The sequence below is a fragment of the Podarcis gaigeae genome, assembly GCF_964106915.1.
Source record: "Podarcis gaigeae genome assembly, chromosome: 8".
Taxonomy (NCBI): domain Eukaryota; kingdom Metazoa; phylum Chordata; class Lepidosauria; order Squamata; family Lacertidae; genus Podarcis; species Podarcis gaigeae.
This window is the reverse complement of record NC_139684.1, coordinates 76410751-76438736: the sequence shown is the minus strand read 5'-3', so window position 1 is coordinate 76438736 and position 27986 is coordinate 76410751. Positions and strand designations below refer to the sequence as shown.

The 27986-nt window shown below is 45.6% G+C and overlaps 2 protein-coding genes across 7 annotated transcripts in view; one reads left to right on the top strand and one right to left on the bottom strand.

Moving 5' to 3' along the window:
* Positions 1 to 27986, top strand: part of LOC310851730 (phospholipase A2 inhibitor 25 kDa subunit-like) — a 1159037-nt gene that overhangs the window by 151242 nt on the left and 979809 nt on the right. The gene's annotated exons all lie outside the window — the stretch shown is intronic.
* LOC310851617 (phospholipase A2 inhibitor and Ly6/PLAUR domain-containing protein-like) overlaps positions 1 to 27986 on the bottom strand; it is a 309684-nt gene that overhangs the window by 195376 nt on the left and 86322 nt on the right. For 2 of the 6 annotated variants that reach the window (XR_014567775.1, XR_014567776.1), the window contains 3 exons: positions 24087 to 24236; positions 23228 to 23374; positions 21383 to 22006 (listed from right to left, as the gene is read on the bottom strand). Coding sequence is in view for 1 of the 6 variants with exons in the window: in XM_083754200.1 (XP_083610326.1) it covers positions 23228 to 23374 (147 nt within the window). In the remaining 5 variants the exon portion in view is untranslated. Of the gene's footprint in view, positions 1 to 21382; positions 22007 to 23227; positions 23375 to 24086; positions 24237 to 26314; positions 27804 to 27986 lie in introns of those variants that run through there. The other 4 variants (XR_014567777.1, XR_014567772.1, XR_014567773.1 and 1 more) reach the window with 4 other exon arrangements.

Genomic DNA, 27986 nt, shown 5'->3' with positions numbered 1-27986 from the left:
GAATCCTAAAAGGTTTTGGATATTGAGAATACAGATGATTGTCTGTTTGCAAACGAGGCAGCTGCAGCAAATATTGGTACAGGGCAGAAGGGAAGGTGTCAACTCTCCCTGGTAGGGATACTGCAGGACAATGTACAGCAACTTGTTCTAAGAAGACTGAAAAGTCCATTGAGGTCATATGACTGTGTCCATCATTAAAGCAGAACAACTAATTTAGTGCTATGGTTGTTCTGCTGCAAGGACTGTGTGCTTGAATGGCTTGTGATAATACAGTGGTACCTCGGGTTACATACGCTTCAGGTTGCATACGCTTCAGGTTACACACTCCGCTAACCCAGAAATAGTGCTTCAGGTTAAGAGCTTTGCTTCAGGATAAGAACAGAAATCATGCTGCAGCGTCGCAGCAACAGCAGGAGGCCCCATTAGCTAAAGTGGTGCTTCAGGTTAAGAACAGTTTCAGGTTAAGTACAGACCTCCGGAACGAATTAAGTACTTAACCTGAGGTACCACTGTAATCCTAAATCTCTTCCCACGACGGCTAACACTGCCAACCATATTCTTCAGTGCAAGACTGTAGCCCTCATTTGCTACAGACTGCTAGTACTATCACATCCAAGGTCTATGTGAAGTTGCTTGGTCCTTGATGGATAAAGGTATATTCTGAGCCAGTGCCTCTGTCTTTCCTCTTATTTGATGTGGGGTCTTACTGAGTTCAAAAGAGCAATATTCTTTTTCTGCTCTCTTCTGATCTTCCAGGCCACGAAACAAAGTGCAATGAAAGCTTCAAGGTACTGCTCAGGTGACTGCTCAGCTGGCAAAGCTAGACATAGCTCAGGGCTGCTGAAAGGTGCCAGGGATGCACTGGTAGGCACTGAATGGAATACAATGACTCCAAGACAATTACTGAGAGCTAATTAAATTATCTTACAGAACACCGACACTCCTTGTTCTAATTGTGTCAGATTGTTGGGACAGGGAAAGATACTTTGACTCAGCTGATCTGTTTGGTGATGACTGTCCTTAGTCACATTTTCTTGAATTGAACCCAGCTAGTTGTTTATACCTGCTTCAAATCCCATCTTCCATTTTCAAAAGATAAGAAGAACCCTGAAGTACAGAAGAATCCTTCTTGGAGCAGCTGTTCAGATAGCCATGGGTGCAGGACTATCATGACAGGAGGGCAGTAGCCCCAGGGCCGTCTTTAGCATATGTTCCACCAGGGTGCAAAGATCCACCCAGCACGCCCCAAAAGGTTTTTGGGGGGTGAGCTCAAAGTTGTTGAGCTTTTTATAAGGGGTGCACATCTACGTTTTACAGAGGGGAACAGCAAAAACCGCTAACATGGAAAAATAAAAAGCAGCAGCGTTAGCTCCATCTTCTGTTTTTGTGATCATGCAAAAATGGAAGACAGCACTAGGAGGTGCTACCAGATACATTGATTCTGCAGCTCTTCCGAAAAATAGACCGGCATGACCAGTTTGCGGTCGACCGGTTGGACATCCCTGAGGTAAATAGTTAAGAGCTTAGGCAGGTTCAGCGGCAGGCGCCTGACACCCCCCAGAATTCAGCACCTGGGTGCCCCGCACCCCTTGCACCCCCGGGTAAAGACAGCCCTAAGTATCCCACTCTAACTGTGCGGGTGTGGCAGCAGTGACCCTGGGCCCTCATGCCTCTTTCCCCATCTGGCAGACTAGCAGTGGCTCTGGCTGTGCCCTTTTTTTGCTCTTAATGATATGTCAGCCCTAACAGGAGGCTTTTAAGTATCTCCTTCTTCTCTTTCTATTGCTCTTAGATGCAGAGCAATAGCCTCATTTCCCACTCATACCACCAACAAAGGCGTTTTTTAGCCACACAGCACAGAAGGCACAGAGGACATTCTGCTTTATGCTGTCTATCTTGAGGTGTGCTTCTCTTTGCTTCATTATTTATGTTATGCCTACTTAGCAATGCAACTCCTTCCTTCATAGGCAAAGGTGCTTCTCAAGTTTCCACCCCATCCCTCACCAATAAATATATTTGGCTGGAAAAATTGGAGGTGGCATAGGGATTTCAGCACACTTCTATGCACTGTTGTTGGAAGTAGTAACCATTTATTTCAAAGGGATTATAGTGCAATTCTATATCTGTCTACATAGATGTAAATGCCACTGATTTCAATGAGACTTACTCTCAGATAGTAATAATAATAATAATAATAATAATAATAATAATAATAATAATAATAATACAGTGGTACCTCAGGTTACATATGCTTCAGGTTGCATACGCTTCAGGCTACAGACTCTGCTAACCCAGAAATAGTACCTCAGGTTAATAACTTTGCTTCAGGATGAGAACAGAAATTGTGTTCTGGTGGCACGGCAGTAGCAGGAGGCCCCCATTAGCTAAAGTGGTGCTTCAGGTTAAGAACAATTTCAGGTTAAGAACGGACCCCTGGAATGAATTAAGTACTTAACCCGAGGTACCACTGTAATAATAATAATAATAACTCATTTATACCCTGCACTTCCTGGCCAGGGCCAGGCTCAGGGTGGCTAACACCAAATATAAATTACAATAAAAAGTAATGGGGGGGGGGGGACAACAACAAAAAGTTAAAATATGACTTGATACAACTTAAAATGCAGCTTCATTTTAGTAGTAGCCCATAAATCAAGCCCACAAAGGGAGGAGACATCAGATATTCGCCCAAGCCAGCTACCCATGCTGGTCCTACATGGGCCAGCAAAATCCAAGGGAAAATTTATATACCAAAGCCCACATAAGGGTTCAGAGTGAATCCAAGCCAAAGGCCAGGCGGAACAGCTCCATCTTGCAGGCCCTGCAGAAAGATGTCAAATCCCACAGGGCCCTGTTCTCTTGTGACAGAGCATTCCACCAAGTCGGGGGCCAGTGCTGAAAAGGCCCTGTCCTAGTTGAGACCAATCTAACCTCCTTGAGGCTCGGGCCTATTTATGGACCTTAAGGTCCTCCACGGAGCATACAAGGAGAGGCGGTCCCATAGGTATGAGGGTTCTAGGCTGCATAGGGCTTTAAAGATTAAAACCAGCACCTTAAACCTGACCATGTACTCCACTGGGAGCCAGTGCAGCTGGTAAGCACTGGATGAATGTGGTCCTGTGGCAAGGACCCTGTAAGGAGCCTTGCAGCGGCATTCTGCACCTGCTGGAGTTTCTGGGTCAGCTTCAAGGGCAGCCCCGCGTAGAGCCCAGCATAGATAAGTGTGTGTAGTTCTTTATTGCAACTTCTTCAATGTATACTTAGGAGTTTTGGTTCCTCTGGCACTTCCGTCTATCTCCCCTGCCTCACACTCTTGATTCCTACCAATACAGTCACTGTTTAAGAATCTTCTCTCTCTTAGAAACACCCACCCACAAACACACACAAAGTTTGCTGCCAAATGAAATTATATTGCAATCTATTATGTCCTCACCTGTATTTTAACTCAATCCAAGAAACCAGCCTTCTGTTCCAAGAGTTTCATGTAAATGTTGAATAGCACTGAAGACAGGACAGAATCCTGAGGTCAGTTGTCACAGTCCAATGACTAAGGCTTTGAAAAGGAGTCCTCTCAGTTGTGTCCTTTCGAGGCTAAGTCTATCCAACTCCCTCATCCATTCCACATAAAGCTTGGTTTCCAGACCCTTTATCATTTTAGTTTCCTTCCTCTGCACATGGTCCAGCTTCTAAATATCTTTCTTAGATTGCAGAGCCCGAAACTGGGCACAGCATTCCAGGTGTGGAATGAGAAAGTCAGAATAGAGCAGTACCATTTGTTCCCTTGATCTGGACACTATAAAAATCATTATAGCATAGTATACTTAAAAAGAAACAAAAATTATACACTTTATAAAATTAAGTCAATGCACTCAACATGGGGCTACTTTTGAAGGTGACTCAGAAACTACAACTAATCAAGAATGTGGCAGCTAGACTGGTGACTGGGAGTGGCCACCTAGACCACATAACACTGGTTCTGAAAAATGTACTTTGGCTCCCAATATATTTCTGAGCACAAGTCAAAGTGTTGGTGCTGACGTTTAAAGCCCAAAACAGCCTTGGCCCAGTATACCTAAAGGAGTGTCTCTACCCCCATCGTCCAGCCCGGACACTGAGGCCCACCTCTGAGGGCCTTCTGGTGGTTCCCTCCCTGGTTACAGGCAACCAGGCAGAGAGGCTTCTCAGTAGTGGTGCCCATCCTGTGTAATGCCCTCCCATCAGATATCGGACTTTGAGAAGACATCTGAAGGCAGCCCTGTTTAGGGAAGTTTTTTGTGTTTGATGTTTTATTTTGTTTTAATATTCTCTTGGGAGCTGCCCATAGTGGCTGGGGAAACCCAGGCAGATGGGCAGGGTATAATTATTATTATTATTATTATTATTATTATTATTATTATTATTATTATTAACCACCAGAACCACAAACTCCAAGGCCTTAGTAAATGACTAATGTGAATATTTCTTTTTCTTTTCCAGATTTCGTTCATAGGAGTGACTTCACTTTCCAAGGATGTTGAACAACAGAATTTTTTGAGAAAGAGTTGGAATTGGAGCAATAGTGCTCTTTTCCAATAGAAATACTATTATAATGCTTCACAAATCTCACATTGACGGGTAATTATGTTTCAGCATAAACCTCCTCCTTTTGAAATGGGATGCAGGACACAGAGAAAAGAGTGCTGTATTTGTGTACTTCATTATGTTTATTATGATAAATATAAATGATTGTGGCAAATAAAAAGCTGGTTCTAAAATGTTTATCCTTCAAATCAATAGTTTGGGATGGGGAATAATGGTATTTCCTTATATAAAGCATCAGTGTTGTTTTTTAATGGAAAGCAACCGGCAAGCAGAGATTTGACAGAACACATCTGTCAACTAAGTGAAATCATAAAAGAGTCAGAACAGGTGGTGGAAGAGACTGGCTGGGCCTAACAATCTTTGTATGTTCAGGTACCTTAGCTTGGTTAAAACAAGGGGCTTGCCCAACCATTGCAATGCTCCCACACCTCTGTATTGTTTAGCCTGGGCATTAGTTGAAAGCAACTGTGCAAAGGAGAATCATATACTCAGGAAGGCCCACATAATGCCAGAGTGATCAAAAGCAAAGGAGGAATGAACCTGTGGAAAAAGATGCTGACTTGGAGGGCTTAATGGTCAAGGAAAGGTGCCCAACAATTCCAACTGGGAAGGACTGGTCCAGTGAGGATCAGGAAATTATGGAAATAGAGAGTGCATGCTTTCCCAGAAATCCTATATTTTTATATTGTAACACAAAGCTCTTCTTTTCATATTGGATCCAATGTTTTTAAGGAACTCTGTGGGAGTCAGACAGGTGCCTCTTCCAGTCCAACCACACCTACACTGTCAGTAAACAGGTACTTTAAATAAATGTGTTCCTCCCTCGGGCTTTATGGTAAAACTGAGCTGGAAACAACCTAATCCTAATGAGGCACAAAGTAATCAACAATTAGCATGTCACACATTTGCTCTTCCCTGAAATCAGGTGAACCTGGAATGTGCTTGCATCCATCAGGCCATTGAAGTTTGCACTATCAGATTTGTAGCTTTTCAGTATGTTTTGTTTTTACTGTAGTCATGACAGCTATCTTCTCTCAAGTATTAGAGCCAGTAAGCCTCTTAATACCCCCAAAAATTCCTCTCTTCCCCATCTTCTCTCTCCCCCTCTCCTTCTCATATTTCCCCTTTCTCGCTCCCCCCTTTCCTACTTTTATGGTGTTCTCTCTTTTACACACCCTAATATCATCATCATTACCATCATTATTGCTATTAATTTTATATACCGTATTTTTAGCCCCATAGGGCACACCTGCCCATAAGGCACACCTACCGTATTTTTCGCACCACAGGACGCACTTTTTCCCCTCCAAAAATGAAGGAGAAATGTGTGTGCGTCCTGTGGTGCGAATGCAGGCTTTCACTGAAGCCTGGAGAGCGAGAGGGGTCGGTGTGCACCGACCCCTCTCGCTCTCCAGGCTTCAGGAGAGCCCCACCGCCAGCCCCACAAGCTCGGGGGACAGCGGGGAGGCGGAACGCTGCCATCCCGCTGTCCCCCGACTTGGCTAGAAGGCTGGCGGGGGGAGAAGCCTGCTCCTCCCCGTCGCCAGCCCCGCAAACTCGGGAGACAGCGGGAGAGGCGCAGCGCGCCATCCCGCTGTCCCCCGACTTGGCTAGAAGGCTGGCGGCGGGAGAAGCCTGCTCCTCCCCATCGCCAGCCCCGCAAACTCGGGAGAGAGCGGGAGAGGCGCAGCGCGCCATCCCGCTGTCCCCCTGACTTGGCTAGAAGGCTGGCGGGGGGAGAAGCCTGCTCCTCCCCGTCGCCAGCCCCGCAAACCCGGGGGGCAGCACTGGGCTCCCACGGCTTGCGGAGAGTTGCCTGTTTGGGGGCTGGGGTCGGGGGAAGCTCGAGCTTCCCCCGTCCCAGCCCCGTGCCTGGGGGGGAAATAATTTTTCCCCCTTTATTTCCCCCCAAAAAAACTGGGTGCGCCCTATGGTCCGGTGCGCCCTATGGTGCAAAAAATATGGTAGTTATTTTTTGGGGGGGAAATAAAGAAAAAAAAATTATTTCCCACTCCCCCAAGGCACGAGGCTGGGGTGGGCGAAGCCCGAGCTTCCCCCAACCCCAGCCCCCAGAATAGGCTGTTCTCTGCAAGCCGGGGGAGCCATCCCGCGGCTTTCGCAGAGCTACCCAAAGCCCCGGCGCGACTGCTCAGTGTGCCGGGACTTCGGGATAAGAGGCAGCACTGCGCAAGCCTCTTATCCTAAAGCCCTGGCGCGCTGAGCAGTCGCTTCGGGTAGCTTCGGGATAAGAAGCAGCGCTGTGCAAGCCGGGGGAGCCATCCCGCGGCTTGCGCAGAGCTACCCGAAGCCCCGGCGCGACTGCTGAGTGCGCTGGGACTTCGGGATAAGAGATAGCTTCCTGAAGCCTGGAGAGGGAGAGGGGTCGGTGCAGCGAAAGCCTGCATTTGCCCCATAGGACACACACACATTTCCCCTTCATTTTTGGAGGGGAAAAAGTGCGTCCTATAGGGCGAAAAATACGGTATACCCCTTTCTACTAATTTCCTTTGTATCACTGTGTCATTTGTATCTGCTTATTCTAACAGAATTTCTAAGGACTGGAGTACAGTAATATGTGTGTAATCACCTTTAACAAGATGTGGCATTTTTCCTCCCCATTTATATTCAATGTTTCATTATTTAGGCAACCCCCTCACACTGAAAAGAGAGAGAGAGAGAGAGAGAGAGAGAGAGAGAGAGAGAGAGAGAAGGCAATGCTAAGATATCGCAACTGTGTGATGGTATGAAAGCATTGGTTCAAGCTTTAAATATAAAATAAAAGGCTTAATGTGCTGCAAGACTTGGGAGGGGGGATCTCAACCTGGTGGAGAAGTGGACATATCACAGGATGAGAGGCTGGGTGAGAAAAGGAAAGCTCTAAGGTGAAAATGGGGAGGGCCTGGCATTGGGAGGCAAGGAGTGTGCTTGCTGTGACTTGTTTCCAAAGCATTTTGAGGATGAAATTTCTTGCTTCCACTGGGAACTTTACTCCACTGTTTCAGCATATGATGTTATAGAATACTAAGGTTAAAAGCCCAAATGAAAAGAAAGAGAGATGTTAATGGACTAAGTAAATTTATGTGAAACTAGTTTTGAAAAACTGCTACAATGATGTATATGGAAACTCAGCCAGGGGGATTCGAGGAAGTCACCCAACAATGATAACCAAAGTGGAATTTTTACAGTTAGGATATATGTTTGTTTGTTTGCTTGCTTGTTTTTTGATGTTTTCTTTTTAAGTTTGTTATAAATTTGGAAAATGAATAAGAAAAAAAAAATGGGGGGGGGAATCAAAGTATAGTGAGCATGTTAATGGTTTTGTCTGTTTTCGCATCTCTGTGTTAGATAATGCTTATTTTTCCAATTAAAAGACTAACCAGAACCAGCTCAAGGGTCATTTTGGAGGATACTGGGATATAATAGTTGGGTTGTAAGGCACATATCTTAACATCCAGCAAGAATATGGATTGAAGGGGCAGTGGGACTGTGCAGGGTCAGATCTTATATAATAATAATTTGTTATTTATACCCCGCCCATCTGGCTGAGTTTCCACAGCCACTCTGGGCGGCTCCCCTAATCAAATGTTAAAAACAGTACAGCATTACATATTAAAAACTTCCCTGAACAAGGCTCCCTGCAGATGTCTTTTAAAGATAGGATAGCTGCTTATTTCCTTCACATCTGAAGGGAGGGTGTTCCACAGGGTGGATACCACTACTGAGCTCAATACATCTCTCCCCCCCCCCCCCGTGGAACCTGCCACAGCCATTCTATTGGCTGAGGCCCACTCCCAGGCAGCCCTGACCCTTTCCCTTAAAAAGCAAAATACAATCTTCCCACCTATCAGAAGGAGGATCTAATCCTGCATGCAGCTGCTTCGAGGGACAAGAAGAAGGAAAGGCCTAGCTGGAAAGGCAAGCCATCCCTTCTCAGGAAGAGACAAAGCTGCCTAGTAGGTCCTTCTTTTTCACACTTTCTCCTCATGCATGCCTCTCCGTCCTGCCTGACCCTCCACCCTTTAAGAGCCCCTTATAGTCCTTTGTTGTTCAACCCAACCTGTAGTCATCTGAAGCTGTCCCATCCCATTTGAATGAGGCACAGGTCCTTTGAGTACTGCTGATTGACTAAGGATCCAGGCCTTGGCCAAATCCAGTGCACAGCCCTAACATGTTAATTATTAAGTAGTGGGTTGACATAGCAGACGGCACAGAGATTTCTCCAAGTAGTTCTTTATAAGTAAGGTGGAACTGAACTGAACTGAACTGAATAGCTCAGCCGGCCTGCTTTTAAAGGCAGCCAGCTGTCAACATTGTAACAACAACACCCCAGGGTTACTTACTGCTGAGAGTTGCATTGTTACACATTTCAGTGTTGCAGCATTGCATCTTTATCCCAAAAAAATTACCGTATTTTTCGCCCTATAGGACGTATTTTTCCCCCTCCAAAAATGAAGGGGAAATCTGGGTGCGTCCTATGGGGTGAATGCAGGCTTTCGCTGAAGCTTGGAGAGCGAGAGGGGTCGGTGCGCACCGACTCCTCTCGCTCTCCAGGCTTCAGGAAGACATCTGCAGCCTAGGCAGCCCTGCGGGAGGTCCCGCAGGGCTGTCTAGGCTGCGGATAGCAGCCTGCTTCCCGGAGCGTCGGGCGCCCTGAAAGCAGAGGGCCCGGCGCTTCGGGAACACATCCACAGCCTAGGCAGCCCTACGGGAGGTCCCGCAGGGATGGCTAGGCTGCGGATAGCAGCCTGCCACCTGGCGCGCGGGGCACCCTGAAGCAGAGCGCCCCACGCGCCAGACAGACATGGGCCAGCCCCACAAGCTCGGGGGACAGAAGGGAGGCGCAGCGCCGCCATCCCGCTGTTCCTCGACCTGGTTCGGTTTCTCCAACCTGCAAATGTAGCAGTGATGTTGGAACAGATGGTCAAGTGAGCACCACCATCCCACCCAGAATTGCCCCAAGGCATTTTGGCACCTGAGGCGAACCACAAAATGGCACCCACACGCTCCTGGGTAGAAGGGGTGGGTGATTCAGGAACAAGCAAGGGAATCATGTCAGCCTTAACCAATGGTTGAAGTAGGAACCAAAGTTCATCAGGGTGGAGGGGCCCACTTTGAATCAAACTGGGTAACTGAAGCCTATTTTAAGAAGTGAACAACAGGAATACTTCCTTTCTGTTGTTTCCTTCCTCACCGTTTTATAACTGAGAATTATTTCAAAATTACTTGAAGGGGGATAAGGAGCCATGAAGGTGTGAAGCACCTTCATTTCCCATCCCAGTTGCTCAGCTTTTGAATAGTTTCTGTGAAAGGACTCTCAATTTTAATGTAATTTATGTCAAAGGGGATACAGTGGTGCCTCGCAAGATGAAATTAATTTGTTCTGCAAGTCTTTTCGTCTTGCAAGTTTTTCGTCTTGCGAAGCACAGTTTCCCATAGGAATGCATTAAAAATCAATTAATGCGTTCCTATGGAAACCGCCTTCAGACCAGGTCCGGGGACAGTCTGTCCCCCGACCTCTTCTGAAGGCCGGCGGGGGGCGAAAGTCTTTGCTTCCCCCCCCCGCCTGCCTTCCTGGGACAGCGGAGACTTCTCCACTGTCCGGGGCAATCTTAAAATGCTGGCGGGTGGCAGCGCTGCCGCCCGCCAGCATTTTAAAATCGCCCCGGGACAGCGGAGGAATTCTCCGCTGTCCCGGGGCGATTTAAAAACCCCGGGAAGGCAGGCAGGGGGGACAAAGACTTTTGCCCCCCGCCCACCTTCAGAAGAGGTCCAGGACCTCTTCTGAAGGCGGGCGGGGGGCAAAAGTCTTTGCTCCCCCCCCGCCTGCCTTCAAAAGTGCTTCCCTGCTATCCCGGACTGCTTTTAAAATGCTGGCGGTGGGGAGCAAAGCCTTTCGGCCCCCGCCGGCCTTCCTGGACCTCTTCTGAAGGCCGGAGGGGGGGGGAAAGGCTTTGCTCCCCACCGCTAGCATTTAAAAGAGGTCCCCGGAGATTTCCCTATGGGCTTTCTTCTTGCGAAGCAAGCCCATAGGGAAATTCGTTTTGCGAAGTGCCTCCAAAACGGAAAACCCTTTCGTCTAGCGGGTTTTTCGTCTTGCAAGGCGTTCGTCTTGCGGGGCACCACTGTATTGAGATTACAGTCATACCTCAGGTTGAAGTTGCTTCATGTTGAGCATACTTGGTGTTGGGTTTTACTGAATTAGAATAAACAATATACTTTTTCTGTTCTTCCAGGCCACTAATCAAAGTGCAATGAAAGCCTCAAGGTACTGCTCAGGTGACTCCTCAGCTGGCAAAGCTAGACATACCTCAGGGCTGTTGAAAGGTGCCAGGGACACACTGGAAGGCACTGAATAGAATACAATGACTCCAAGATGATTACTGAGAGCTGATTAAATAATTTCCTGGAACTTTGCCCCGCCTTGTTCTAATTGCGCCAGATTGTTGGGACAGGGAAAGATACTTTGACTAACCTGTTCTATTTGGTGATGACTCTCCTTAGCCACATTGTCTTGAATTGAAGCCAGCTCATTCCCACAGGGATCCCACAGTAATCTGTTGAGATGCTGGACTTGAGGGGTGATTGCCCTGATCCAGCATGCTCACCTTATGTTTAACTGGTGATGGCCAGAGCAATACCCTCATTTCCCACCACCCAAGGTATTTTTTTAACCACACACAGCACAGAAGGCACAGAGGACATTCTGCACTAAGCTGTCTATCTGGGGGTGTCCTCTTTGTGTCATGATTTATGTTAGGACTACCTAGCAGTGCTTGTTGGCATTGGGAAGAAGGGGGTTGTACTTGGGACCCTGTCAGAATCCTCACCCCTTCTGCCAGAAGCCATACAAATGCCTCCTTTTGCTGCTTCTTTCAGAGCAGAAAGAAGGGGCTTGCCCAACCATTGCACTGTTCCCACACCTCTCTATTGTTTAGCCTAGGCAGTAGTCTAAGCCAAATGTGCAAAGAAGAAATACATACTCAGAAAAGCCCTCATAATGCCGGAGTGATCAAAAGCCAAGGAGGAATGAACCAGCAGGTGACCTATGGAAGAAGAAGGAGCTGACTTGGATGGATTATGGGCCAAGGAAATGTGCCCAAGGATTCCACCAAGGAAGGACTGTTCCATGAAGAGCAGGAAATTATGGAAATAGAGAGTGCATACTTTCCCAGAATCCTATATTTCTATATTGTAACACAAAGCTCTTATTTCATATTGGATGCAATCTTTTTAAGGAACTCTGTGGGAGTTCAGCCAGATGCCTCTTCCAGTCTAGCCACACCTACATTGTCAGTAAACAGTAGACAGGTACTTTAAATGAATGTGTTCTTCTCTCGGGCTTTATGATAAAACTGAGCTGGAAACAACCTAATCATAATGAGGCACAAACTAATCAAAAATTAGCATGTCACATACATGCTCTTCCCAGAAATCAGGGGAACCTGTAACCTGCTTGTATCCATGGGGCCATTTTAGTTTGCACTGGCAGTTTTGTAGCTTATCAGTATTTTATACAGTCGTGATGGCTACCTTCCCTCCAGTATGAGAGCCATTAAGCCTATTAATCATAGCTGTCAACATTTCCCTTTTCTTGCTAGGAATCCTATTCAGAATAAGGAAATTTCCCTTAAAAAGGGGGAAATGTTGACAGCTTTGCTATTACCCTATTTTTTTGCTCCATAAGATGCACCTGACCATAAGATGCACCAAGTTTTTAGAGGGGGAATGCAAGAAAAAATATATATATTTAAAGGGAGCGCTGAGCAGAGCTTGTATGCATCCCAGGCTCTGCTCAGCGCTCCTTTCACAAGCCATGAGGAGTGTGTATGTGGCTCTTGGGGGCTTTTCCACAAGGAGGGAGAAGGGCTGCCCTTCTCCCTCCTTGGGGAAAAGCCCCCAATAGCCACACACACGCTCCACACGGCTCTTTAAAGGAAGCGCGTCTCTTGGGGCTTTTCTGGGAGGTGGGGGAAGGGACAGAGCTGCGTGCTCTGTCCCTTCCCCCACCTCCCGCAAAAGCCAGAGCTAGCCCCGCGAAGCCTCTGCAGGGCAGCAGGATGAAGGCTTCCCATGCCCTGCAGAGGCTTTGCGCAGCTAAGCCAGAAACTAGAACAGCAAGAGGGAGCACTGTGCAGCGCTCCTTCTAGCTGTTCTGGCTTCTGGAATAGCCTCGCGAAGCCTGCATTGGCTCCATAAGACTTACTTTTTAGGAGGGAAAAAGTGCGTCTTATAGAGCGAAAAAATTTGGTAATAGTGGTTGTTGCACATCACAGTGGAAGATGTGCCCCGCAAAGGGATGTGTACTCACTGATGGTTGCCACATCTCTTTGAGGGTCAGAAAATGGTGTTAAAATACACTAGCTTAGACTAAGTCAGATTTGCTATTTTCTGTGTTTGTATTTTCCCAAATGTTCCCAAATTCTTAAGTGACCTTCTTCTACGATCTTTTATTCCTATATGGTAACAGGGTTCTTACTACACTGTTGTTATTTTTTAAAATAAATATGTATTCTGTACTTTCTGTGCTTATTTGGATACAGTGTTGATTCAAACCAGAACCTCAGATCTCTTTGTGCATCCTGGGTGATATATTTTGCTGGAGACATTGGGCAACAGCTCCTGCTTTCTTGGTCACCCAGATGTCCTTTGTACCCACAGGTGTCTCCCTGAAGGGAAGAATGGCTAGGAAGAGGGGTGACATTCTAATGTTCTGGGAGGTTGGCCTTTTGTTGAACAGAAATCAGAAGCCAACAAGAGAACAAGCTCTTAGAATGCCGGGTCCTTTTCATAAGCTACAGGAATGAAAAGGTTGTAGATAACATCTCCTCTTGTGGCCTATCTTCAGCGATCTGCCTTCTGAACAGCTTTCATCTGCATTTTAAACAAACACACATTCCTCTCTTCCATATATTTCTCTTTCCCCTCTTATTCCTTCTTCCTTTCCTTTCCTTTCCTTTCCTTTCCTTTCCTTTCCTTTCCTTTCCTTTTTCTCTTATTTCCCCCTTTCTTTTCTCCTCTCTTTCCTACTTTTATGCTGTTCTCTCTTTTATAGACCCTAACATCATCACCTTTACCATCATTTTTGCTATTCTTTCTATTTAAATATACCTCTTTCTACTCATTTCCTTTGTATCAGTTTGTCTTTTGTATTTTCTGATAATAACAGTATTTAGATATCTCTAAATCTCAGAATTTAAGATATCTCAGCCACATGATGATATGAAAGCATTGGCCTCAGCTTTTACAATAAAATAGAATGAAATAGAATAAAATAGAATAAGGCTTAATGTGCTGCCAGTGGTGGTGAGGGAAATCTCAACCTGATGCCAGTAACCAGATTGAGAAGGGGAGAAGTGGACATCTCCCAGGGTGAGAAGCTGGGTGAGGAATTCTCCAAGGTGAAAATGGGGAGGGCATGTCATCGGGAGCCAGGGAGGGTGCTTGTGACTTGTCAATGCTGTGACTTGTTTGCAAAAAATATTGAGGATGAAATTGCTTGCATCGACTGGGAACTTGACCCCTCTGTTACTGCAGATGAATCTCAAGGGGTGTCCAGGTTTCTAGCCCTGTTGTGTTGGATGAGTATCAGTTGGTAAGATTCAAGGACAATGCCCCTTGCCCCTCTTGTCTGAGGAATACTAGCAGAGCGGGGACAGCTGACTGGGTCAGGGAGGTGATAATGCCTCCTTGCAAAAGGGGGTGGTCCCTGCCCACTTGAAGGAAGCAGTGGTGTGCCATCATTACAGGTGGGTTGTGTGAACCCCCCAAAAAATCATTTTCATGGTGGCTCTTGGAGGTGGGATGGGACTCTTGGGGTGGAGTGTCATATGACATCACCAATTAAACACAAGAGGGGTGGGGAATAAACAATTGACAGGAAGTAGTATTATTATACTACTGATGCCTGTTGTATGAATGACCAAAGTATCTTGCCAGGTGCAAAGGCACAATGGCAGTATTTCTCCTGGCGGAGTTGGGCCCGTCCTCACTTAAATATATATTCCTCAGTGTGGATGCTTCTACCCAGAACCAACTCTCTCTCCTCTCACTCCCTACCTTGCTATCTCCCAACCTATTATCCCAACCTCTGTCCCAACCTAAAAACCTGTATCTCCAAATCCTCTCCTTTTCAACCCCCTCTCCTGGAACTCCAGTCAATCAGAGGCTGTCATTCGTTAACCATTTGCTGGCAGTGAAAAATAAAAATAAAACACTTGAGGAAGAACCTTCCCAGCAAAACAAACTTTCCCGTCACACCAGGTTGCTCAGTCCGTGGAATGGGGGGGAGGGAACGACGACAATTGTTTATGGCACCCTGTCTGAAGGCAACTAGGAGAGACAGATCAGTTGTCATGCCCCTGGCCTGTCCTTCAGTTTCAGGAGACATGAGCTGGCAGAGTCCAGGAATGATACACCATTGACTGGAAAACTGAACCTGAATCCTGATACTGAAGCTCCACCATGCTTGCCCCCAGGGTCTTGTAACTTTCATCCTTCCTGTCTGCTATATATGCTTCGCCATTCCAAAGTAGTCATCTGAAAGAAGACTTGATAATGCAAGAAAAACTTAAACTCAATTATAAAAAGACAAATGTTTTGATTTCAGCCCTCAAAACTTACAAAGTCAAAGTCAAAGTCAAAGTCACCCTACAAATCTGTTATGGTGCACAAAAATTGGAATCTCCTCAAAAGCGGAATTTGTAAAACCATGGAATAAAAATATATGCACTATCTTAGACCTGCCCAAAGAAGACTTGATAATGCAAAAAAAAAAAAAAAAAAACCCTTAAACTCAATTGTTTTGATTTCTGCCAATAGGTTTAAAAACACAAGTGGCAACTTGAGGAGCACCTCACTCACTGATCTGGTGAAATCTTTTAAATAACTAGGTTTATGCTTTTAAATCTGAATAAGCACTTTGTAAATACAATACATTGGTTATTAATTCAGTCAACTCTCTATCAAGGTTCTATTGGAGTAAAGGGTGTATACAGATTCCCCCAGCCCTCAAAACTTTTGAAGTCAAAGTCACCCCACAAATCTGTTATGGTGCACAAAAGTGGGGATCTCCTCAAAAGCGGAATTTGTAAAACCAAGGAATAAAAATATGTGCACTATCTTAGAGCTGCCCAAAGCTTCTCCTTTTGGAAGTGGTCAGCTGTGCCAACTTGAATCATATAGGGGTGAGGGGCTGGTTAGCCATGCCCCACCCAATCAGTCACATGATGTGGTGCACGCATACCATCTGAATAGCAATGCCCATCAACTTTGGGAGAGCCCAGCTCCCTCAGACATTTTACTGGAGGTGGTGAAGACCCCTTGCCCCCAAGGAGTTGGCTCCTAGGGAAGCTGGTGTTTGCACAGTGGTCAGAGTGCATATCCTTTCCCTTAGGTATTTTATATGGGGGTGGAGGTTTCAATGAGATGCTGACTTTTAACAATGGGGAGCCTCCAGCTAGGGATAAGGAAATGCTACACATTATTGATGAGTATGAGTGTGCTAGCTAGTGAGGTGGCACCTTGCCATATGAAATTTCATATTTTAAAGCATTATTTCTGTGCTCATCACACTTCTGTCTGTCTTGTCAAATGTGCTCCTTGGTAAGGCTGGCCCAAGACATGTTGGCAGCTGAGGCAAACCACAAAATAGTACCTCCCTATTCCAGGGGGGAAAGGATTAAGTGAAGATTGACATCAGGAACAATGTGAGGGGTGATGAATAAAGATCTCCACAGGAAACATTTCTGCCATCTCGATCCTATTTAATCTGTGGCCCGATAGCAGCAGGAATCCAATATGGGTACGACTTTCAGCTATCCTCATATCTTAGGAACCTGTCTGTACCGACATATCAGCATTTATTTACCAAAGCCAGACTAAATGTATTTCCTTCGGAAGTGCTAAATGGTAGACTGAGAGGCATCACTTATCAGAATAGGCTTTATGTTCTCAGAACATCGACTGCATGAAGCATATCTTACTGCATTATGGGCAGTATGAGCAAGCAAGGGACCAAATGATCAAACCCCTACTAGCAAATCTGCCAGAAAAATCTGAAGCCTCCCATATTAAATATCTTTTGGATGACAGGTTTGATGATATTACACTGGCCATGGGAAAGTTTCTTTGGGAAGTCAAAAGAAACAATGATCATCAAGCTCGAGACAAAACAAAATGAGCACCTCAGTTTCTCTCTCTCTTTTGTGGTTGGCTGTCTTAACTGTATTTTCTTCTGAAATTGTTCTATAGGTCTTTGGACCTCAGTAAAGATTTTTTATAGATAGATAGATGATAGATAGATAGATGATAGATAGATAGATAGATAGATAGATAGATAGAGATAGATAGATAGATAGATAGATAGATAGATAGATAGATAGATGATAGATAGATAGATATCCACAGGAAACAAGGACTGGAGGAGACTAGCAGCACCTCCAAGGATAAGCATCAAGGACTCTCCATCAGTTTTATGTAAGTTTATTTACAAGAAAAACACATCCAGAGCATGGCATGCCACAGACAAAGCACAGCCTCTCTCTTCTCCTTCTCTCTCGCTCAGCCGGCGAAGTCTGAAGCCTGCCTCCCCCAGTTCCTCTCTGGGCATACTGCCAAACCTTCACGCTGAAATGTCAGGAATGCCAGCCATCTTTAATGGCTGTCTGCCTGGCCCCCTACTTTTGATCCTTCGTTACATAGTTGCAGAGAGAAGCCTGTACCATGCTCTCTAATGAGGAGGGGGCGCATCCTGGCCAGTTCATCCAGTAAGTCCCCATTAAGCCCGGCTCGATATAACATCACAAGGGGCTTATCCCCCCACTCCAGCTGTTGTCACCACATATTGAACTCCAACCAAAATTTCATCACTATTCTACTCCCCTGCCTCAAATTAAGCAATTGCCTGGAAGTGACAGCCAGCCTCTGGGGGTCTTGGAACATTGTATCCATGAACGCCAAAATCCCGTCTTTCTTCTCCTTCCCTTCTGTTGCTCTTAAAGCTTCTCCAGTCTCCCCATTCAGGGACTGAATTGCTGGCCTGTCTCTTCCCCAGAGGGATGCGGGTTGTGTTGTGGTCTAAACCACTGAGCCTCTTGGCTTCCCAATCACGGGGTGAGCTCCCATTGCTCTGTCCCAGCTCCTGCCAACCTAGCAGTTCAAAAACACACCCGTGCAAGTAGATAAATAGGTACCACTGTGGTGGGAAGGTAAACGGCGTTTCCATGCGCTCTGGTTTCCTTCACGGTGTCCCGTTGCACCAGAAGTGGTTAAGTCATGCTGGCCACATGACAAGGAAAGCTGTCTGTGGAGTAACGCTGGCTCCCTTGGCCTGAAAGCGAGATGAGCACCACAACCCCATAGTTGCCTTTGACTGGACTTAACTGTCGAGAGGTCCTTTACCTTTTTTACCTTTCTTCCCCAGAAGACACAGCCTCAGACTCTGGCTTATCTGATGGTTGCCTGGCTTCCAACTCTTCCTCTCTTCCTCATGAGAACAAACAGATTATTCCCTGGGAAAAAGGGGGTGGGCTGTCCTCTCTAAACTCAGACAGCTTGCATCTTCAGAGCTAGCCCTTTGCTAGCTCAGCTCAATTTCTGAGGCTGACTCTCCTGCTGTGCTCTGGCGGGCCATGTTCCTGACGACCCCTATCAATCCAGCCACCTAAGATGGTCACCACACCTTGCCTCATGGGTGGGACCATCCTGCACCTTGATATGCCAAGCTACACATTCAACACCATCACTATGTAACCAGCATCACAAATACCAAATGGGGGAAAGCATTTACAGCTCTGTGACTCCAGTGTATGAAGTGCGTCTTTTTTAAAGGATGCTATCACCGGATGCCCTAGGTATAACAGGTTTGCCTACATGGAGATAGAGGTTCCTAAATATCTACCCAACTACCTGCTGGTTTGTCCCATCTATGAGGACTTAGTAATAATAATAATAATAATAATAATAATAATAATAATAATAATTTATTATTTATACACCGCCCATCTGGCTGGGCCTCCCCAGCCACTCTGGGCGGCTTCCATAAAAACCAAAAATACAGTAAAATATCACACGTTAAAAACTTCTCTGAACAGGGCTGCCTTAAGATGTCTTCTGAATGTCAGGTAGTTGTTTATTGCTTTGACATCTGCTGGAAGGGCGTTCCACAGGGTGGGCGCCACTACCGAGAAGGCCCTCTGCCTGGTTCCCTGTTGCTTTGCTTCTCGCAATGAGGGAACCACCAGAAGGCCCTCGGCGCTGGACCTCAGCGTCCGGGCAGAATGATGGGGGAGGAGACGCTCCTTCAGGTATACTGGACCGAGGCCGTTTAGGGCTTTAAAGGTCAGCACCAACACTTTGAATTGTGCTCGGAAATATACTGGGAGCCAATGTAGGTCTTTCAAGACCGGTGTTATATGGTCTCGGCGGCCGCTCCCAGTCACCAGTCTAGCTGCCGCATCTGGATTAGTTGTAGTTTCCGAGTCACCTTCAAAGGTAGCCCCACGTAGAGTGCATTGCAGTAGTCCAAGCGGGAGATAACCAGAGCATGCACCACTCTGGCGAGACAGTCCGCAGGCAGATAGGGTCTCAGCCTACGTACCAGATGGAGCTGGTAAACAGCTGCCCTGGACACAGATTTGACCTGTGCCTCCATGGACAGCTGTGAGTCCAAAATGACTCCCAGGCTGCGCACCTGGTCCTTCAGGGGCACAGTTACCCCATTCAGGACCAGGGAATCCTCCACACCTGCCCGCCTCCTGTCCCCCAGAAACAGTACTTCTGTCTTGTCAGGATTCAACCTCAATCTGTTAGCCGCCATCCATCCTCCAACCGCCTCCAGACACTCACACAGGACCTTCACTGCCCTCACTGGTTCTGATTTAAAAGAGAGGTAGAGCTGGGTATCATCTGCATACTGATGAACACCCAGCCCAAACCTCCTGATGATCTCTCCCAGCGGCTGCATGTAGATGTTGAAAAGCATGGGGGAGAGGACAGAACCCTGAGGCACCCCACAAGTGAGAGCCCAGGGGTCTGAACACTCATCCCCCACCACCACTTTCTGAACACGGCCTAGGAGGAAGGAGCGGAACCACTGTAGGACAGTGCCCCCAGCTCCCAGCCCCTCAAGACGGTCCAGAAGGATGTTATGGTCGATGGTATCAAACGCCGCTGAGAGATCCAGCAGAACTAGGAAACAGCTCTCACCTTTGTCCCTAGCCCGCCGGAGATCATCAACCAGTGCGACCAAGGCAGTTTCAGTCCCATGATGAGGCCTGAATCCCGACTGGAAGGGATCCAAATGGTCCGCTTCTTCCAGGCGTGCCTGGAGTTGTTCTGCAACCGCTCGCTCTATCACCTTGCCCAAGAATAGAAGATTTGAGACTGGGCGATAGTTGGCCATTGTGGCCGCATCTAAAGATGGTTTTTTAAGAAGCGGTTTAATAACCGCCTCTTTCAGTGGGTCTGGGAAGGCTCCCTCATGGAGGGAAGCATTCACCACCCCACGAAGCCCATCGCCCAGTCCTTCCCGGCTAGCTTTTATAAGCCAGGATGGGCAAGGATCCAGGAGACAGGTGGTTGGTTTCACTCGTCCAAGCAGCCTGTCCACATCCTCGGAGGTAACAGATTGGAATTGATCCCACTCAACTTGACTAGACAGAACTCTAGCACTCTCCCGCCCTGGCCCTGCTCCCACGGTGGAGTCTACTTCTTCCCGAATCTGAGCGATTTTATCTGCAAAAAACTTTGCAAAATCATTGCAGGAGAATATGTGGCCCATACTGGGCCCCGATGTTACAGGTGGTTCCGCTAAATTGTGAACCACCTGAAAAAGTCTCCTGCTGCTGTTTTCTGCAGATGCAATAGAGGCGGTGAAGAAATTCTTCTTCGCCGTCGCTATCGCCACTTGGTAGGCTCGACGTTGAGCTCTAACCTGTGTCCGATCAGATTCGGAATGAGTTATCCGCCACCGGCGCTCTAGCCGTCTCAACGATTGTTTCATTGCCCTCAGATCCATGGAAAACCACGGGGCTCTCCGGGCTCCATGCAATCGGAGAGGGCGCTTCGGAGCCAAACAGTCAATAGCCCTGGTTAACTCCGCATTCCAGCGGGCCACCAGGGAATCAGCTGAAAGGCCATCAACATGGGATAAAGCATCCCCTACCACTCTCTGGAAACCATTTGGATCCATTAAGTGGCGGGGGCGGACCATCCGAGTTGGTCCCACCTCCCTGCAGAGGGGATGGGTCGCAGAGAAGTCCAGTTGCACCAGGATTAGTATAGTTAAAACTATGGTTTTCCCAGTAGTGATTTATGGAAGTGAGAGCTGAACTGTAAAGAAGGTTGATCAACGAAGAATTGATGCTTTTGAATTATGGTGCTAGAGGAGACTCTTGAGAGTCCCATGGACTGCAAGAAGTTCAAACCTATCCATTCTTAAGGAAATCAGCCCTGAGTGCTCACTGGAAGGACAGATCGTGAAGCTGAGGCTCCAATACTTTGGCCAAATCATGAGAAGAGAAGACTCCCTGGAAAAGACCCTGATGTTGGGAAAGATGGAGGGCACAAGGAGAAGGGGATGACAGAGGACGAGATGGTTGTACAGTGTTCGCGAAGCTAGCAACATGAGTCTGACTAAACTGCAGGAGGCAGTGAAAGACAGGAGTGCCTGGCGTGCTCTGGTCCATGGGGTCACGAAGAGTCGGACACGACTAAATGACTAAACAACAACAACAATGAGGACTCAAGAGAAGTTTTGTTCAAATATTTAAATCTCCCAACTGAGAGATGGATTGGGTATATAATTAACTTTTTATTAAGGGACAAGAGCCCATACGCCTCTGAAAAAGTGGTCTGTTCTGCTTTTACGGTGAGGATTATAAGGACAAAAAATTATTCTGCGTTTATCCTGTTATATTTATTTTATATTTTGTAATTACTTCAGCTAAACCAACAAATAATAATTGCATTTGTATCTGAAACAGAACCAAAATTTTATTTCACATAACCATTTATTTTGTTTTGTAATGATCATAATGAAAATTATTTGTTAATGATACACTAGAGGGTTCTTTGTAGTTAGAATCTACAACCCGCACATTTTTTACCCATTTTTCTCTGCCCCTTGCTTCCGTTTACCCCCACCAAAAGCAAAAAAGAAAGATCCACAGATCCTGAGTCCAGGATTACACCACTAGGCCTCCAGTTTACCCTCATTGCCATGGATTTTGCAATACACAAGGAGGAGGTCTACACTGTCCTATTTACCCTTCATGTTCAGGCTGGTGTGAGATTTCTGAAGCATTATAACATTTTTTTTGGGTAATAAAAAGGGCAAATCCCCCAGATCCAAGTCTTCTTCTGTGGATGGCACAAAAATCTGTTGTTCCACAGCCTTCCAATGTGAAATCGTGGAGATGAATGGGGGCTAGAAGGAAATGAAAGAAATGTTGACATTAGTCCTTTACTCAGGTACTAGGAGATTGTGCTTGTGAGGCTAAATGACAATTTTAGTTATTTTTAAAATGTGTATATTTAAGAAATCTGAAAAATATAATTTCATTAGAACATGAATAAACAAAATTTTCAACATGAAGTTTGGATAAAAAGAAACTCATATGTAATTCAGAATTGCCATCATACCCAAAGGAGTCTCAAGATTATTAAGAAACAGTTTATCTGTCAGGCTTCAGGAAATCAGAAAAGAAGGGGGCAGCTCCCACCATTCCTCCTCAGTCCAGCCTCTGACATTATATTTATAAAATATAATGAAAGTAGAGAACAGGCCTAATTAACTAGATTAAGCAGATCAAATTCTTGTGTGCAGCTGAGTTGCAATAAAATGGGAGGAACTCTATCCCTGCTATCTCCTGGGCATGTTAAAAGTCACACAGCATGATTTGAAAACAACACTCCCTCCCTGGTGTGGGAACCTTGAGTGTTTTAACCTGGCATGAGACAACAGTGTGATGCAGCTAAACACAAACAAAAAGCTGGAGATGCACTTCGTTGTCTCTCAGGATGGTTGGATGCCCACTGAGGCTTCCTCATTGCCCCACTGTGATCTAAGCATCCATAGAATCCTCCTTTTATTTTACAAGTTTCCAAGAGCGGAAATTCTGTTGCACAGAATTAGTTAGCCAGATACTGCTCATTGTCACAGAATTTAAGAAAACTTATTACAGGCCTTTTACATAATAAATATGCTTTTTGAGCAAAGGGGACACATTTTGTCCTCGACTGCAACCCAATGGTGGAGGGATCCAGAAGCAACTGGGGTGAAGCAATGAATGCACTTTTTACTTTTGTTCAGAAGGGTGTTTTAATAATAATAATAATAATAATAATAATAATAATAATAATAATAATAATAATAATAATAATTTTTATTTATTTATACCCCGCCCTCCCCAGCCAACGGGAATACTCCTTCTGGACAAGCAAGCACTCACCAGAGAGGATACAGTCCAGGCAGGCAAAACACTAAGGAAGGGTGCAGAGTGGGGCCAGTGAGAGATGTGGACCCTCTCACATTTCTAGTAATATGCAAGGGAAAGGGAAGGGAGGGGGAGCATAAGAGAACAGGAGTGAGTCTGTGTGACCCATCCGATGACTAGGCCCTTTCCCCCTGTCTAAGTAGCAATGTTACCTCTAAAAAGAGATCCTTTAAAAACAACACACTGGGTCTCATTCTCAAGGCAGTTGATGGTCTTCTCACTTTTACACTCTGTGGTTCCTTTGGAGAAGCAGGCTGGGCACTTCAGGCCATTTTCAGCCAGCACGTTGCGATCAGGAACTGCCAAAATCAAAGGTATAATGAGCATGTTAATGGTTTTACAGTGGTACCTCCGGTTACATACGCTTCAGGTTACAGATGCCGCTAACCCAGAAATATTACCTCGGGTTAAGAACTTTGCTTCAGGATGAGAACAGAAATCATGCTCCAGCAGCATGGCGGCAGCTGGACGCCCCATTAGCTAAAGTAGTGCCTCAGGTTAAGAACAGTTTCAGGTTAAGAACAGAACTCCGGAACGAATTAAGTACTTAACCCGAGGTACCACTGGATCTGTTTTTGTACCTGTATGTTATATTATTGTAATTCACCCAAGGGCTTTACAGTTTTGGTGGGGCACCTGCAAGTATTATTGGATGAAAAGATTATCTAGACCCAGTCTGAGTTTAGGATTGACATTGGGACAGATTCAGGAGAGGCCGGGTTGGAAAGGGAACACATCCCTTCTCAGGCAGAGATGTAGCTGCCCAGTAGGTCCCTCTTCTTCAAAGTTTCTCCTCATGCCTGCTTCTTCGTCCTGCTTGCCTCTCCGCGCCTTGAGAGGTCCTGATAGTGCTGAATGGCTCGACCCATATAGCCATCTGGGGCTGCTCACCCCTTTTGAATGAGGCCCAGGTCCTCTGAGTACTGCTGATTGACTACGTATCCAGCCTTTGGCCAAATCCAATGCAAAGCCCTAACATGTTGTGGATTTTAAAATTATACAGAAACTTACGGCTGAGAGTTGCATTGTTACATAGTTCAGTGTTGCAGAAGTGCCTCTTCATCTGAAAGAATTTACCATCCCCTGCAGTGAAGCTGTAATTGCCTGAGAAACAATCGTCGGATGATGTGCATTTATTCAAAAGTTGCACTCGGAGTACCACTATGAAAAAGAAATTGAAAGAAATATCTAGATCTGGGGGAAATATTCAAGACTATTGCTCCTAAGGTACATTCATTGTAATGGTTCCAATTTTCTTTGATGTCTGAATCAGGACCTTTTCAAAGTAACAATATGGAAAGTATTATTAAATTTGGCAATCTAAAGTGAGGTGCTGTTTGTTTGTTTGTTTAAATGCGTGTGCACTGCTATAACATAAGAGGAAAAAACATAAGAGGAAAAAATATGGCTGTCTTGGCTTCCTCTTTAGCCATGCATAACCTCTCCAGCCAGGAGAGGCTGTGTGGGGCTTCAATTTTTGCCGTGGGGCTGGGGCGGGGGAAGCCCGAGCTTCCCCCGATCCCAGCCCCCAGAACAGGTCCTGGAGCGGAGACAAAGTTGTGCAGCTGCCCAAAGCCCGCTCCCCGGGTTTCGGGCTGCAGGCTGCTGTCCGCAAGCCTTCGGAGCCTGGCGGGAGTTCCCACCGCGCTCTGAAGGATTGTGGATAGCTTCCTGAAGCCTGGAGAGCGAGGGGGGTCGATGCGCACCGACCCCTCTCACTCTCCAGGCTTCGGCGAAAGCCTGCATTCTCTCCATAGGACGCACACACATTTCCCCTTCATTTTTGGAGGGGAAAAAGTACATCTTATAGAGCGAAAAATATGGTAAAAGATACAAGAAAAACCACATTAAAAGTAAATCAATAGATATCAATTAACCAGTGTGGAAAGATCTATTCTTAATGATCTGCATAGCCCAGGTGGAACAGAATAGTTTTCTGCAGGCATTTATGAGTTCAGCTCTCTGCCACAAGTAGTAGTCTCTTGCCTCCTTAATCCATAGGACCAACCTCTTTTATGTTTGCAATTAATTTGTATAATGCTTTAAATTTGGAATGTATGCAGAACTTCATTTCACATCAAATTTCAAGCACGAGGACTCATGCCTTCTCCTATACATCTGACAATACATGTGCCATACACTGCATTCTCTCTGCTGGTCGATCATAACAGTTTGCAGGGTGGGGGAAATGCTTCCCTGAACTTCTGTTGCCCAGTGCAAGAAACTTGGCAAGACATTGCATTGCACCAGCCTTACTGCCCATTTGCCCCATCCCTCCAAGAATGTACCAGTGATGTTCGAACAGATCCCACCCAGATGTTGGAACCATCCCACCCAGGATTGCCCCAAGGCATTTTGGCGCCTCAGACGAACCAGAAATGGCACCTATGTCCTTCTAGGTAGAAGGGGTGGGTGAATCAGGATCAAGCAAGGGGATCAAAACAACCTTAACCAATGGTTGAAGTATGAAAGAAGTTCATCAGGTTGGAGGGGGCCACACTGAATCAAGCTGGCTAACAGAAACCCTTTTTAATAGGTGAACTACAAGAATACTCCCTTAATGTTGGTTCCTTCCTAATCATTTCATCACTGAGAGTTATTTCAAAATTACTTGAGGGGGGAGAGGGAGCCATGAAAGTGTGAAGCACCTTCATTTCCCATCCCAATTGCTCAGCTTTTGATTAGTTATTTTATAGATCTGTGAAAGGGGTCTCAATCTCAATGTCATTTATGACAAAGGTGATATTCAGGTTATATTCTAGGCTTATTGTCTCGTTTGATAACCAAAACTAAATTGGAGTCTGTTGGTTTGGGTCAATAGGGATTTCTAGTTAATGCAAATCAAGTTCCCCAAGCTTGGAGATAAGCACCCAGATTCTGCCACTGGTTGTGATCAGGTGATGTTAGATTCCCCATTTTCATATGCAAGCCATTGCTTACTTCAGGATTGGGAAGCTATGATCCTCCAGATGTTGTTGGACTACATCTCCCATTATCCCTGACTGGTGGCCAGGCTAACTGAGGCTGATGGGAGTTCTAATTCATCTATAGCTGAAGTGCTACAGCTTCCTCAACTCCCTTTTTTCATGGGTGAGTTGCCCTAGCATAGACCTCTATATGCTAGTAGAACCCTTAAAGTTCAACAATCTTAACCTGGATCTAATCCAACAGCAAAAGACCAAAAAAGACACACACCCCAAAAAAAGTCAAAAAAGACAAAAAAATCAGGCAAATCTTACTTATATTTGTACGCAGAACACTGGCCTCACATGAATCTTCATTGGAGTAACAAGTTGTTTGAAGATAGCTATTGTATGTCATTCCAGTATTGTTATAAGTATATCTGCAGTGCAGAGGTAATGCTGAAGCCAGAAGCAAAAGTTTACTTCATGAATTATTAATTATTATTATTATCATTAACATTATTATTTTGCAGTTTTGCAGTTTGCTAAGTGACACACAAAGGAGGAGGTGAGAGTCAATTAATACTTCTAAATTAAAAGGGGTTCAATTTTAAAAGCATTTTAATAGAATAGAATAGAATGAATAAAACACTCATTAATTAAAACTCTTGAAGCCATTGCCAAGAATACCGGTTAAATTATTTCCAAGAAGTGGGGAGGTGAACTCCCCCTTTCCCATGGCCAACCTCCCCCCCCCCCATCCAGACTCTCGCTTAAATATATTTTCTTCCCACTGTTTGGTTACAAACTTAGCACAATTAAACTATGGAATTTTCTACAAGAGGTAGTTAATGCCACCAATTTGAATGGCTTTAGAAGGGAATTAGACAAATTGATGGAAAATAAGACTCTCAGTGGCTACTAAACATGAAGCTTATGTACTACCTTCAGTATAAAAAGTTGCATATTTCAGATATCAGTTGCTGGAACTCACAGTAAGCCAGAGTGTTGTTGCACTGAGGTCCTGACTGTGAGCTTCCATAATCATTGGGTTGGCCAGTGTGAGGACAGGATCCTGGACTAGGGATGAACCAATCTATCAATTTAACGTACTTTCAGTTTCTATTTTTCCAATTTATTTATTTATCTGCATCCACTTCCTCCAAGAAGCTCAAGGCTGTGTACATAGTTTTCCCCTCCCCATTTAATCCTCAGAAGATTCCTGTAAGGTATTCATTATTTATCTCTATGACATCATTTATCTGGATGACTGTGAAGGAAAAGTTTGTTTTTGCTGGGGCAGGTTGGGTGCCGAAGTATTTCCTTTTTCTTTTCCCCATGCCAGAAAATGGTTAATGTATGGCACCCTCTGATTGGCCAAGGTTCCAGGAGGGGGAGTTGAAAAGGAGATGATTTGGAAAGACAGGGAGAGTGAGTTTTGGAGGGAGTGTTGTTAGGAGGTTTTGGAGTAGGTTGGGATTGAGGTTGGGAGGATAGGTAGGAAGATAGGGAGTGAGAGTTGGTTCTTGGCAGAAACATCCACTTTGAGGAAAATATCACATGCTAGAGAAAGGAGTCTCTGAACTTAGTGTGAAGAACAGTGTGTGGTGTCCTGTAAGAGTATTTAGGCCAGGAATTAACTGGGTGGCTGAGGTTGAGACAGGAGAAGTAGAAGCTGTAAAGAGACAGTCTACTTAGGTCTCATTCCAGTCAGGAAGGGAGAGATTCTTCTAGTAAGAGAAGACTCCCAAACCAGTGAAACATTGGAGTGCCTCAGGAGTAGGGTTGTCTAGGGGTGTGTAACTGACAGAAAGTACCACTTTGTTAAGAACCAAAGTATTGGTTTTAGGTTCTTCCACTGTTATCACTAAGTCATCTGCATACGCTTTTAACTTGAATTCACTTTTCCCAACTTTTACACCTGTAATCTCTTTATTTGCCCTTATGTTTTTGGCAAGTACTTCTAAGACCAGAATAAACAGTAATATTGATAATGGGCATCCTTGAC